Raw genomic sequence first — 13472 nt, forward strand, 5'->3', positions numbered from 1 at the left:
AAACGGGAGCCGTCAGCTCAGAACAGAGCCCTGCGAGGGGATGGTGGATGCCCTCCCTCACCAGGGCTATGTAATGATGCGGTAACTTACTTTCTCTGTGGAATTAATATTGTGTTCCTAAAAACAGAGCCACCATTTATCCAGGTTTACTATCAGGTGCTAGGAGCTTCACCTATATAATTTCGCTTAATCTTACACCAGTCCTCTGCGGCGGGTATAACCGCACCCCAGTTTACAGAGGATGCGAAGTTTCACACCGGGACGGGATGAATGCCCATGCGGAGTTTCAGTCCGGGTGGGCGGGCGCGATTCTCCAGCGAGACTAGCTCAAACGCTCCTTTAATACACATTTTTAACCTCTGTGTGCTTAAGATCCCGTAAAATGGAATGAGGGTTCTCGCACGACCTCACTAGCATAATTGGAGAAAGAAGCGAGCGTTTAAAAATGCTGGGAGTGCCAGACCTCCTGAAGACGCTATCGGAGCGAGCACCGCGGGATGCGGAAGGGAGGTGAGGTGGGGGGATATGAGACTGGCGGATAGGACGTCCCACCTCACCCCTGCGTCCCTGACTCCCGCTCCTTTGGTCTGTGGTTGTGGGGGGTGGGATAGAGTCCTTTCGTTAGTGGAACCCCAAAGCCAAGAGCTAGGTCCGAGAGCTCCCAGAGAGGAATTAAGAGCCGGGTCCGTGAAACAGCGCAGAGCTGGGAATTGGGAATTTCCCGTTTCCAGACTGTCAGTCCTATCCCCCTTTTCTGAAAATGAGGAAACAGGCTCAGAAAGGGAAAGGAACACAGTGAGGCTCTAGGTAAAACCACAACTCCAGGCTCCTCTCTTGCCTCAGTTTAGAAAAATGTCAGCTAAACTCCTGGGTCCCAGACCTCGCGGACCACAGAGCCTGGGAAGGGGAGACAGAATACCTTTACCTGGTCCCCACTGTTGATCCACACGCACCTAAGCCAGGTTGCACTTCCAAGCCCATTGGGGTCTCCCAGAAGGTGGATCTGAAGCCTAGGCGCCTTGTGTTCTACACAGGCCATCTTCTGAGCCCCAGTGGTCCCCCAGGGCTGTGGTCCCGGATCCGGAGCCGCTAGACCTCTTGACTCTGGGTGGAGAGCAGCGCTTTCTAGGGCCCAGGTGACTGCACATACCCTGCTCTTTAACAACACAGAGGGGACTGCCTGGAGATCTGGGGACCCTTCAGGACATCTCATGAGACTGGGCTTCATCATTCAGTCCTGATAATGCATTCCCTACCGCACTAACCAGGCTGGATATTTAGAGTATTCAAATCACCCTGAGTGACCTGTGTAACCTCGGAAAATGCTTGGGACACGTGAGGGTGGGTGCTGAAGCTGGCAGTGTGTGGGTCACTGTGTGTACCTACCTATCACTGGGGTGGGGGTGGGTGGGGGGTAGGGGGGGTGGGGGGTGGGCTGTGATAATGTGCATACTGTTGTTCAACTTCACCTCCAGGGCTTGTAACTATGACTAGTCTCAGTGTTTGGAATTTGTGTGCCTGTGTGTAATGGACGAACACGTGAAAACGTTTTCTGAGCGCTTGTGCATATACAGTAGTAATCGTGACTGTGTACCTGTGTGTGTTTGTGAGAACTGAGAATGCATGAAATGTGTGATGGGGTTTTCAGTAGTTTGTGTTATAAATACTATATACAGTAAGAAATACAGGAAGAAATGGATACAAACTGGTTGGGCCTGTGCACAAGTGTGACAGTGAAAGTATATGTCAAGCCTTTCAGCTGTGCTATTTGTGTGGAGTTGATGTATCTCTGCTGTAATGGTGTCTGTAAGTGTGCCTGCATAGAGGGTTGGGAGTGGCCCAGAGCTGTCACACATCTGAAGCTAGATGCACGCCCCGTGGGTGACGAAGAGATAAGGTGCAAAATCCTAGGAATGCACGAAAATTGAAATGCTGTTGTGTGTCGCATGGGTGTAAATAGGTTACCGAGATAATATGCATATTTTGTGGCGTCTGCATGAATGCCTAGACTTTGGTGTGTGCTGGTGATTTTTTGTGAGGCTGCATGTACATGTCTAACGGTGGTCCTGAGAGATCGTGCCGGACTAGGACCACGGCTGGGTGTGTGTCGACTGAGGTCCTTCACAGAGTCATTACTGTCTCTACCCACACACCCGCACTCCCGAGCACCGTTAGCCCAGGGAGGCGCGGGACTCCGCGCAGCCGCGGCTCAACTGGGTGCTCCCTCCCTGCGAGCCTCCGGCTCCGCGCTCGGCCCAACCCCAGCGCTGCTGGCGCCAGGCGCCCAGGAGAGCGGCGGGTTTCCAGCCGCCTCAGGCAGGAAACAAGGACCTCCCTCCCCCATGCACCTCCAGGGCCCACAGCCCTGCCGAGCTCCCACAAGTGGAACCGGCTCTGGACAAAGCATTTGTCCGCTTCTCCCCCTGCACCGTCCCCATTCCGTCTGTACAGAAGAAGAATACAGTGTATCCACTGGCTACCCGAGCCCAAGGAAAATCGTTCATCTCCGGCCCTCACTTTTCCCATCTGTGCAATGAGCTAGTTGACCTTTCTCCCTCTACCTTTGGGTTGCTAAGTGTGCAATGCACATAGCAGGGGTCAATACAAATATTTACTGTACACGCAAATACTTGTTGAAAAAATGGATGAAGAAGTAAATTTGAAGTCTAAAAAGAGCAGACATGTATTTTCGCCCTCCCCTCCACATTGTTTTTGAGAGAAGACTACACTCCCTCTACCCCACCAAGGGAAGGGGCTTGTCTGGGAAAGGCTGGTGAGGCTGGAGGCGCTCAGGTATGAGGACATCAGCTGGGAAGCTCCCCATCAGGGAGGTAAGACAGAGAACTTCGGCCGCAAGCGCCGCCACCCTTAAATTCCCAAGTCCCAGCTGCAGCCCAGAGAAAGGCCCCTGGGGACAGAATCCGATGAGCGGAAGAACCCTAGTCGCCAGGTAAAATCGCGAAGGTGCGGGCAGGACCGTGTCTCTACGCCAGTGGTTAGAAAGTTTCTCCCACGGCGTGAGCCCCGCGGAGAGTGTGGAGGTGGTGGTCACCTCCGTGTACGTTCACCGCCAAACACTGATTTCTCGCAGTGTGAGCTTTGGCGCCGAGAATCGAACGCCAAAGCTGCGGTGGCCTGCATGCAGAGGCCCGAGGCAGCCGAGCTCTGGGCCCTCCATTCGAGTTCGGGGAGAGAAGGCTGCCCCTTTGTCAGCCGGCCGGTCTTTGGACTAGATCAGGCGCCCCGAGGCCAGAAGAGTGATCTCAAGCTCTGGAGCCCGGAACAAACAAGTAAATGCCTGTGGGCTTGGAGCCCTCTTCTCCCTACTCGCCACCCATCTCCTTCCACCTCCTGTCCCCGACCTCTACTTGGGTGGGTGGCCGCCTCCGCTGTAGATACAAGACTTGACCAAAGTTGGCGGATGCTCTGCCAGCTGCAGGGCCTGCTGCAGTGCGGCCAGATGGGCCGGCGACTAAGGACTGGGGCGGCTTAGGGGAGAACTTTAGGGGCCTATCCTGCTCCAGCATCCCGCTCTCATTTTCTGGCTCTGAGGTCAAGTAGAGCAGATGGAGCTCAGGATTGGGAACCTCTGGAATTCTTATTTTGGATTCTGGAAGGTCTAGAAATGAGAACCTTTCTTTTTTTCGGCGCCTCAGTTTCCCTATCTGTAAAATCTAGGTAAAGGCCTTTTTGCTCCATGATTCCTTTCCTTGGGCACACGGGGAGGGGGTGGCAGATGGCGACCTGGGCATTGACAGGCCTGTGCCTCAATTAGGAAGCCCCAACTCGGGAACTGGGGACGGGGGTGGGGGGAAGAAAGGGGGAGGGGCGGAGACGGGGCGCCTCCCTGTCCCCCGCACGCGGCTAGAGTCGAGTGGCAGAGCTTAAAACCAGGGACGGCCATCCCCCTTTCCTCCTCCCCGCCCCCGTGCCATTGGCTCCAGGGAGAGGTTGACATCAAAGCCCCGGCCTTATATAAGCCAGACCCTGAAGGGGAGGCCGCAGAAGGGTTAAACTGGTCTCTCTGCATCTTCGTCCTCGTCTGCGACCGAAGCAGGCAAGAAGACGGCGGGCTGCGCGTGTCATCCTCAACCTTGCCCCAGAATCTCTCAAAGCCGGTGCCTACCAGAGCGCCGCCCCAGAGCCCACGGGTGGCCCCGGCAGTCTCTGGGGCGCATGGGGCGGCGCTAATCGGGCTGGCGGCGCAGGCCAGGGGCCGCTCCAACATGAACCTCGTGGGCAGCTACGCACATCATCACCACCATCACCACCATCACCACCCGCACCCCGCGCACCCCATGCTCCACGAGCCCTTTCTCTTCGGCGCTGCCTCGCGCTGTCACCAGGAGCGGCCCTACTTCCAGAGCTGGCTGCTAAGCCCCGCTGACGCCGCCCCGGACTTCCCCCCCGGCGGGCCACCGCCCGCAGCCGCGGCAGCCGCCGCCTCTTATGGTCCAGAAGCCAGGCCCGGCCAGAGCCCCGGGCGGCTGGAGGCGCTCGGCGGCCGCCTGGGCCGGCGGAAAGGCTCGGGACCCAAGAAGGAGCGGAGACGCACAGAGAGCATTAACAGCGCGTTCGCGGAGCTGCGCGAGTGCATCCCCAACGTGCCGGCGGACACCAAGCTCTCCAAGATCAAGACTCTGCGCCTGGCCACCAGCTACATTGCCTACCTGATGGACGTGTTGGCCAAGGACGCCCAGGCCGGCGACCCCGAGGCCTTCAAGGCCGAACTGAAGAAGGCGGATGGCGGCCGCGAGAGCAAGCGGAAAAGAGAGCTGGTAAGTCCGAGGGCCCTGCGTGCTCTAGCCAAGGGCGCGGGCGCGGTGAACACCCGCAGGCCGAATACGTAGTGAAAGGAGTCTGCCTTGCCCTGCGTGAGATTTTGAGAGGCTGCGGGGAGTTCTGAGACTGTCGAACTGTGGGATTGTTTGCGTGGAGGGAGGCAGATTCATGTTTGAATTCATTTGTAATGCGGATAGTGTTTGTAAGATTGTAAGTTTAGACGGAACCTCGTCCTTTTCGGACAGAATCATAGGGTCCCTTTTAAGAATCCGTTGGAAGCTTCAGACCCCGAGAAAATGCACACACCATATATTTCACTTACATTTTCGAGGGGATCCTGATTCATCCCTGGGTTCTTCTGGAAGACAGGTTAAGAATGCTGTAGTTTGTTACTTACATTTGCCTGAAAGTGAATTTATGCATATGCGCTCAGCTGCCGTTTTCAAAAGATCTTTGCTGGAGAGGCTGGTCTATTTTCATCATTGTACATAGGGAAACTGAGGCCCAGAGCTGGACAGGATGTGGAGGCCACCTACCCAAGGAGTTGTTTACTTCGGTAGAATAAGTCAGTTTATTCTCTGTCCAGAGGACGTTTCCCTGCTCCCCACTCCCCACCTCTGGTTCTTCAGTCACCTTGATGACTTCTTTTGGCTTTGGAGATCCCAGTCCCTACTAGGCCTTTCTGGATTCTCTCCAGTGACAATTTCTGGAGGTCGGTTTCACTGGCCCAGGGATCTGGGGCCTCTGAAGACAGTGATTCCCAGCCTGGGGAGCCCAACTAGTTTCTCTAGATTGGAGCATTGGGGACCACCGCGTGTTGGAGTTGACTAGAGAGTCCCCCTGGGTTTTCTCTGACCTGCCGGAGCTGTGCTAATCTAGGGAAGTCACCTCGGGAGACTGGGAAAGACCGTGGTCAGCGAATCTATAAACCACTGTCTTGGGCTGGAAGAGATGCAGGCCCGGGGATCGGGAGGCCTGGTTGGAAGTAGTTATTGGGCATATCCCCACCCGCTGCATATCGCTGCCTTCTTCAAGTAGCCGGGAAAGGGGATGCTAGGCCAGACCGACTTCCTCCCTCATTCGAGGAGACTTCTGAGCGCCCAGAGCCGGTTGGAGGGACCCAGCGCGGTATCCATGCTCAGGCGCTAAAGGAGAAAAGCCGGTGGATGTGTCGCCGGTGCAGGTCCTGGAGCGAGGAAACTTGATTGCCAACCCTCCCATTCCAAACCCTGCAGTCCCCCTTCGGCGCCATAAAGCCAAACCTACGAGCAACAGTTTCACCAGCCGCAGAAAATTCTCATTACCAACCCCTCAGAAGCTGCCCAGCCCATCCGGGTCCCCCGGGAACTCGGCGCATAAAGGCAAATTTATGAGCCTGTTTGCCTATTTTGCAAACAAAAATTCATCACTTATTTAAAGGCTCCCAGTTACTGCTCCCAACACCTTTCACCCCACCCTTACTTTTATTCTACGCCTGGGCGAGCGGAGCAGAAACATTTAAACGTGTCTCTTTCGCCCCTTTTCTTGTGTGTGTCCTCTGGCAGCAGCAGCACGAAGGCTTTCCTCCTGCCCTGGGCCCAGGCGAGAAGAGGATTAAAGGGCGCACAGGCTGGCCGCAGCAAGTCTGGGCGCTGGAGTTAAACCAGTGAGCCGAGGCCTGAGCCGAGGATCCCGCCACAGCTGCCCCGACGCAGAGCCCCGGGAGGAGAGAAGGCGGAGGCCAGGGCCCGGCTCTGGATGCCAGGGTCTTAGGGGAGCATCCCGTCTAGCCTCCGCTGCGTGCCGGCAGGTCGCCGGCTGCAACTACACACTTCAATCGCACGTGCAATGTCATTTGAAATTGTTTTTAATACATGAAGAGAAAGAGAAATATATATATATATATAAAACCATCCCCACCCCCACGGCAACCGAGTTGGCTGCACGATTCGAGAAGGAAGGACTGTGGGACCCAAGCATGCTAAGACGTAAACCTTCCAACCGTTCTGGGGCGAAATTAGGACCCCTAACACTATCTGCCTTCCCCATTACACTATCTGCCTTTCTCGCGCCCCTCTCGGCTTCGCGTCAAAACCCTCCGCGCGTCCGCGCGCGCGTTCTCTCCTCCCTAATTAAAATGCAATAAGAGGAATCAATAGTTTTCTGCCAGGGAAAGAGAACCAAACCAGGAAGATGAAAGGGCTGCCTTTGTTGTTTTTCCTCAAACAGTGATGTTTTTATTGTATTTTATTTTTTGTCACTGCACTTCCTACTTAGTTCCAAGGAAAACGGCTCTTTCCTTGCGTCTTCCATTCTTTCTTGTCTTGTCTTCCTTTCTTTTTTCTTCCTTTCCCTTCCTTCCTTCCTTTGTAAATAAAAACTTTTCCATGTTGAAAAGTTTTTATGTATTTAAACTACCTACCATGCCTGCTCTGCTCAGGTGTTTGTTAATTCCCCCATCCCCACCCTTTTTCTACCTCAAATCTGTATGACCACTCACCGTCCCCTCCTTTTGCCAAAGCAGAATCTATGCTCTTGACTAATAAAACATTTTTTGAAATCAGCAGAAGCCTGTGTGATATATTGGCGGCTATCCCCGGTCGGCTCCATCGTTTCTGCTAGTTGGAGAACCTCCTGTTCCTATTTCTTTTTTTTTTTTTTTGATAAATGTCGAACTAAACTGCAAATTAAATCAAGGGAAGGGGGCAGATAAAGAATTTACTCCTGGTATGAAAAGCGAAGTTCTCCTTAGAAGATGATGGGGAGATATGATAGCTATAATGAACCTAAAGAAGGGAAACCTGGAAATGAATTAGACCCAGAGATGACAGGCTAGGATGGGCCAGCATTTGGGCCTGTCTGTGGATTGGTGTTGCACATCGGTGTCTGACATCCGCGGTTTGGGGCAATTGGGAAGGGGATCTGTCACACAAACGGAAGGTTACACAAGGGCAGGGTAGCTCGGCAGAGGGGAATGCCCTCCGGAATACGTTCACTTATGTGAAATTATGAACCTACAACAATAGTTTGTGCCTTGGTGCAAGAACTCACACGGAGCCCCGTGGCTGAGGTGGGGCCGACAAACGGCAATGGAACACAGCCCCAGCGCACCGTAAGGACTCGACAAGACGGAGCAGCTGTGATCTTAGACGTGAAGGAAGGGAGTTCGTGAGTGCTCATGGTCAAAGGGCACCATTTCTCCCTAGCAACAAAGCACTCAACAAGTATTTGTGCGAGTATATGGACTTGTGCAAAAGGATGGGGTGAGGGGCGTGGTGGCTAATTCGCACACTTCGGGTGCTTGGAGGAGAGCAGCGGTTTCTGCGCCTCCACGTGGCTAGGTGTGAGGGTGAGAATAAAAGTGGCTGCATTTGTCGAGGCTCGGATGCGTGCTGGGATGAACTGGGCCGGGCAAATGCTGGCGTTTCTGTCCCTGAATAATAGTGTACAGGCAACCAGTTTGGTTTGTGCCAACTGTGTGCGGGACTCTATACTAAGCGCTTTTGTATCTCACGATCGCCGGAGGCAGCGCGTACTCTGCAGTGCGGGCAGGTCTCCGACGCGCTCTGCGAGCTAGGCGCCAGGACGCCCGTGCGCGGGTCTCTCGGCGGCGCTTTCCCGCTCACATCCGGAGCTGGAGGCCGGAGCTTGGGGCCTGGAAAGGAGACTCGGGCAGCGCCGGGGCCAGGCGTGTTCCAGGCGCCTCGTACCCGCATCGGGGTGAATATGGAGCCCCATTAGTCTGAGCTGTAAACACCCGTGGCAGGGCTGAGCGGCCACGGGGGCCTTTTCGGACGCGAAGGAGTTAATAAAAGGTGTTTTATGGGCGCGAGGAAACGGCGGCGGAGGTGTGAGCTTCTCTTTACTCTGACTCCCCTACTTTTTTCTTTATTCCCTCTCGCCACCCGCCGCCAGATCAAAGAGGCCCGCGACTTAACTAGGGCAACACCTCGCGGTAATGAGCTGTGCGGCCCTGGTACCGGGCCTGAGGCCCCAAAGCCCCTCGGGGAGGAGCAGGAAAGAAAAATCGAGCTTTCTTTCTTTCATTTTCTTTCCGAGAGCTGAGAAGCGCCTTAGAAACAGGGAAACTGGGACTCGGGGAGCAAGCCGCTGGTGGTGCCCCGGCACGGAGACCTTTTCTGGATTTGAACCCAGGACTCCAGTTGAGTTTACAGACCATCCGCTCGCTATACACAGAGCACCCCGCCCGAGACTATTTTTAGCACCATGAAGTATCCCAGGCACGGGAAGAATGCGCACCCGGTCCTGCTTTCTTGAAGCCCCGGCCAGTGACAGGAGAGCGGGGTACCGAGGGGTACCGACCGCGGCAGCCTGCTCTGAAAACCCCATCCCGCCGGGAGCACACCCTCTTGGAGAAGACAGCTGGGAACCTCACATTCGGTCCCAGCCGCGTCTGGTCCTGATCTCAGACCTGGCAGCCGGGCGCTGAGACACAGGGCCAGCCAGTGCCCTCTGAGGGGGTCACTGGGATGTCCTCTCCGTTTCCCCAGGACTTAACTCCATCGCCTGGAAAGCTCGAGCCACATTTCCAGCCTTCACTCCCAGCTGTAAAAGCAGAGTTCCCTGGGCAGAGCAGAGTTGCTCCGGGTTTTGCAAACCAGTTTTCGCCGACGCCTCTAGACCTTCTTCACCAGGGGTCCAGACCTTCTTCCTGCACCGGGCTCTCAACCCTCTCCTCCGTCATTAGCTCCATCTCCACGGAGGAGTAGCTTTGGAGCTTGCCTTTGACTTTCTCATTCTCTCCCAGGGTTTAACGCCTTTTCTGGGAAACCTACCTCTACCTGGCTGTGACAGATAGTATCATTATTAATTTGAATTAAGGACATCACTTTTTTTGTTTTAAACGGGAAGTGGAGTATAATCACTAACTTCAAAGTAAATTCCAGGAGTTTGCCGTAAGAAAATACTGATGTTATAAAGCTTTAAGCACAGAACTAGTCAACTAACGAGTGAAATGGATAAAGGGATCTCCAAAGTGTTATAATTACACAACTGGTTAAATAAATCCATCAGTGGGTTACTACTCAGCCCCTAAGAAAAAAATATAATTGATACAGAGATTGTTCCTGATATAACTGAGGGAAAATAAAACCTTCTCAGTTTACTGAAGACTGTCAGTAGCGACCTGCTTTACATAAAAATGAATACGTAAATATCATTCATGGAGAAACGTGGAAAACTGTACACCAAAACAGTTACCCCTCTATCTCTGAGTTGTAGGAATAAGGATAATTTTGACTTTTCCTTCTGCTTAGCCATATATGTATATATGTATTTTTATACAATGAATAAGTATTATTTTTGCAATAAAAAGTTAAGCTGAAATTTCCTTCTAATTTCTCCCGTGGCCAGTGTACTTTCAGTACACTGTTTATTCAACATGAGTTAACTGAGCATCCACCTTGTGATTGGCACTGTGGGTATAAATAACGAATGAGAATCCTAATAATCATCACCAATTAACATACAATAGTAAATATCTGTCTTGAAGGGCTTATTATTCCTTCCACACAGTAAATGTAGTCTTTTTATTGAAAAAAAAGTTAAATTTTATTAAGGACATTATTTAAGCCCTTAGCATGTATTATTTCATTCAAGCCTTAAGAGGATTGTATGAGGTTAATACTCAGGCAGGTGAAGCTCGGAGAGGTGAAGAACTTTGTTCAAGGTCACATAGATGGTAAAAGGCAGGCTGGGCTTGGATCAAAGGCAGGTCTCTTGGCCTCCGGGGACTTGAGTTTCCCCCACATCCTGGAGCACCTCCAGGGTGTGTGTGTGTGTGCGTGTACAAACAAATACAGCCTCTCTTGGTCTAATCTTCTTTGGTCTCCAAAATAAGTAGAGAAAGAAAGAAGGGGGTTTGTAAAGGGATCTAGATTCTAACTGTAGTCTTCCCCTGGAATCCTCCTCCTCTGTTCCAACTCAGAATGGATCCCATCTATAAAATGAGGAAGGGGTGGGCTCCTTGACTCCTAGCTTCTTTCCTAACTGTAACACTGATTCTAGGAAGCTACATTCTGCTGGTGAAAAACACCATGTTATTCTTTGCTCCAGCCTTTGATGTTTGTATAGTGCATTCACCTTTCCTCGGTACTTTTCATTTCTATTTCATTTCTACTAGACAAAAATGTCTAGTAAGGACATCTTTGTCCTTACTAGAAGGGAGAAGGGCAGGAATTATGCTCCCCTAGGTAAAGGAGAAGGGAAGACTCCGAGAGCGACAAGACCAGCTCGAAGTCACACAGCAGTCAAAGACTGAACTGGCATTAGCTGGCAGGCAGCAGGCCCAGGTCTCTACTGGAAAAGGCTCTGGATCCTTCTCTTTGAGCAACCAGCTTAAGTGAAGTGAAGTGAAATTTTTCAGTCATGTCTGACTCTCTGTGACCCCATGGACTGTAGTCTACCAGGCTCCTCCATCCATGGGATCTTCCAGGCAAGAATACTGGAGTGGGTTACCATTTCCTTCTCCAGGAGATCTTCCTGACCCAGGGATTGAACCCGGGTCTCCCACATTGTAGGCAGATGCTTTACTGTCTGAGCCAACAGGGAAGTCCTAAATCTTCATAAAAAAGAAATGAAACTAAGAAATCAGCCAGTCTCATTTTTTAAATGAAAAGTGACTGCTAAGAAAAAATACACAGGCTCTAAAGTGTCTGAAATCAGCCTCCTGATTTAAACCTAATTTGTTTGAAAAAAAAATTTTTTTTTCGACCAAGGGAGTTTTTACAGCTGAGCTCTCCCAAACCCATAAAAAACAAGGTTTATATGGGAAATAGTGAAAGACTCTTAACTATAATACACAGCGTCTAATGTAAGCAGACATAGACACTATATAAAGCTCCTACAAATGTTATTAAAACAAACAGAAATGCACATTTATCCCCACGGAATGGACAACAGAAGGCATCGGACTTTCGAAGCCATCCAGAAATCTTATGTTCCCTGAAATGTTCAAGCACCCCATCACACTGGGACCTCAAGGATCCTTATGCACCATCCAAACATTTCTGTCATTTTACAGAAGGGGAAACTGAGGCCTGCAGAGAGGAGAGACTTGCCCAAGGTCACCTGGGGAGTTATATTCTTCTTCCCCCCTTGTCTACTTAACCCCACTCCTTCTAGGGCAGGGCATAGAATCCAACAGTGGCCATGAGACTCTGCACAAGTTACTGAAGACTTCTGAGCCTCAGTTTCTTCATATACAAAGTGCCCCAACTTCCCGGGGCTTGTGAGGGTCAAATGAGATAAAGTGTGCAGAGCACTTAGTGTTGTGTCCATGGCAGAGCTATTTTTATTATTTTATTTAATCCTTGCAATAGCCTTGTGAGGCATTGAGGATTTATTTTGGTTTGCTTGTTTTGGAAAGATCGGCACAGAGGTTGCAGCGACCTGCCCACAGGCACATAGCCAGTGAGTAGAGTCCTGGTTCAAAGCCCTTATATCCCGCATCATTAAGACAAACCAAGGGGCAGGCAGGCTGAGGCAGCTGAGTTTCTGAACCTGTCCAAGGCAGCACTAAGTGACATAGTGCTCTTAATGTAAGAATATAGTAGTATGTTTCTTTTATGCAAGTCACCAAAGGGAGCCATGTACGTAATTACAATTTTTCTAGTAGCCACTTTAAAAAATAAAGGAAAACAGGTGAATTTATTATTGAATTAAAAATATATATTAAATATATATAATATATTGGGTTGGCCAAAAAAGTTTGTTCTGGTTTTTCCATAAGACCATACAGAAAAATCCAAAAGAACTTTTTGGCTAATGCAATATTTAATATTAAATTTGATATATGTATTTAACTCAATATGCCTAGAATATAACTTCAACATGTAGCCAACATAAAAATTATTATTGATATATTTTACATATTCTTTCCATACTGATTGAAAGTGGGGTGTGTTTTACACAGATTAAAGCACATCTCAGTTTGGACCAAGTTTTAAGCATTCAAAAGCCAGTACACATGGCTATTGGCTACCATTTGGACAGTGCGGACCTAACAGATCGTGTAGCAGGAGTATTTAATACAGAGCTTTAGTTAGTCATATCAATAAGTAGCCACCATTTACTAAGCACTTCCTGTGTACCCAACAGCAGTGCTCAACCTACATGGACTCACTTACTTGTCCCAGCAACCACAGAGGGTGTGTGTATAGTTTATAGTCACATGACTTATACAGGGCAGGCAGACCCAGCCCCTCCTGTCTCCCAAACCTGCAGTTTTGGCCACTGAGTTCCATGATTTTCAGGGACAGCTGCAGGGGTGTAGGTTGGGCTATGAGATGTGGAGAGTCCTCTAGAATGTCCTGCTGGTGGTGGAAACTTGTTGCATATCCAAGTCTCCCATGAGTCAGGTGACTTCAGACCAATCATCCTCTAGGGCCCCAGTCCTCTAATCTCTAAGATGGGCTAACAATACCTTTCCTCACCCCACTGAACACTTGTCAGGCAAAGGAGGGGGAAAGGTCTTTGATAGTGTTTTGAAACAGAGAATACAGCCTAAGAGACCAGGCAGGTATCAACAGGGAGGTTGGGATGGGCCTGAGGGCCTGTATTCACAGCCAGATGAGCTGGTTAGATGAGCTGTGTGGTACTGTGCAGGTTTCTTAACCTCTCTGAGACTTCTGTAAAAAGGAAAGCAGAATAGCTTGCAGAGATATTGCCAAGATCCAATAATGATTAAATAA

At 50.9% G+C, this 13472-nt stretch overlaps 1 protein-coding gene across 2 annotated transcripts; it reads left to right on the plus strand.

Annotated features, from left to right (window-relative positions):
• The first annotated feature begins 4226 nt into the window (after positions 1-4226).
• HAND1 (heart and neural crest derivatives expressed 1) lies at positions 4227-6520 on the plus strand. Of its 2 annotated transcripts, none has more exons than XM_055431229.2 (2): positions 4227-4778; positions 6327-6520. In XM_055431229.2, the coding sequence occupies exons 1-2, from the start codon at positions 4227-4229 to the stop codon at positions 6429-6431; spliced, it is 657 nt and encodes a 218-aa protein (XP_055287204.2). In that variant the 3' UTR covers positions 6432-6520. The 2 variants fall into 2 exon arrangements, with proteins under 2 accessions (XP_055287204.2, XP_088694484.1); XM_088838358.1 differs by having other exon boundaries at positions 6330-6520.
• Positions 6521-13472: the final 6952 nt, after the last annotated feature.

This window comes from Moschus berezovskii, chromosome 8 (genome assembly GCF_049115385.1).
Source record: "Moschus berezovskii isolate FMDL1 chromosome 8, NW_MosBer_1.0, whole genome shotgun sequence".
NCBI lineage: Eukaryota > Metazoa > Chordata > Mammalia > Artiodactyla > Moschidae > Moschus > Moschus berezovskii.

Excerpts from the sequence above, each read along its gene's own strand:
- HAND1 (XM_055431229.2), top strand. The coding sequence starts at position 4,227 with ATGAACCTCGTGGGCAGCTACGCACATCATCACCACCATCACCACCAT. Across the intron at positions 4,779-6,326 it reads GCAAGCGGAAAAGAGAGCTG|CAGCAGCACGAAGGCTTTCC; the intron begins GTAAGTCCGAGG and ends GTCCTCTGGCAG.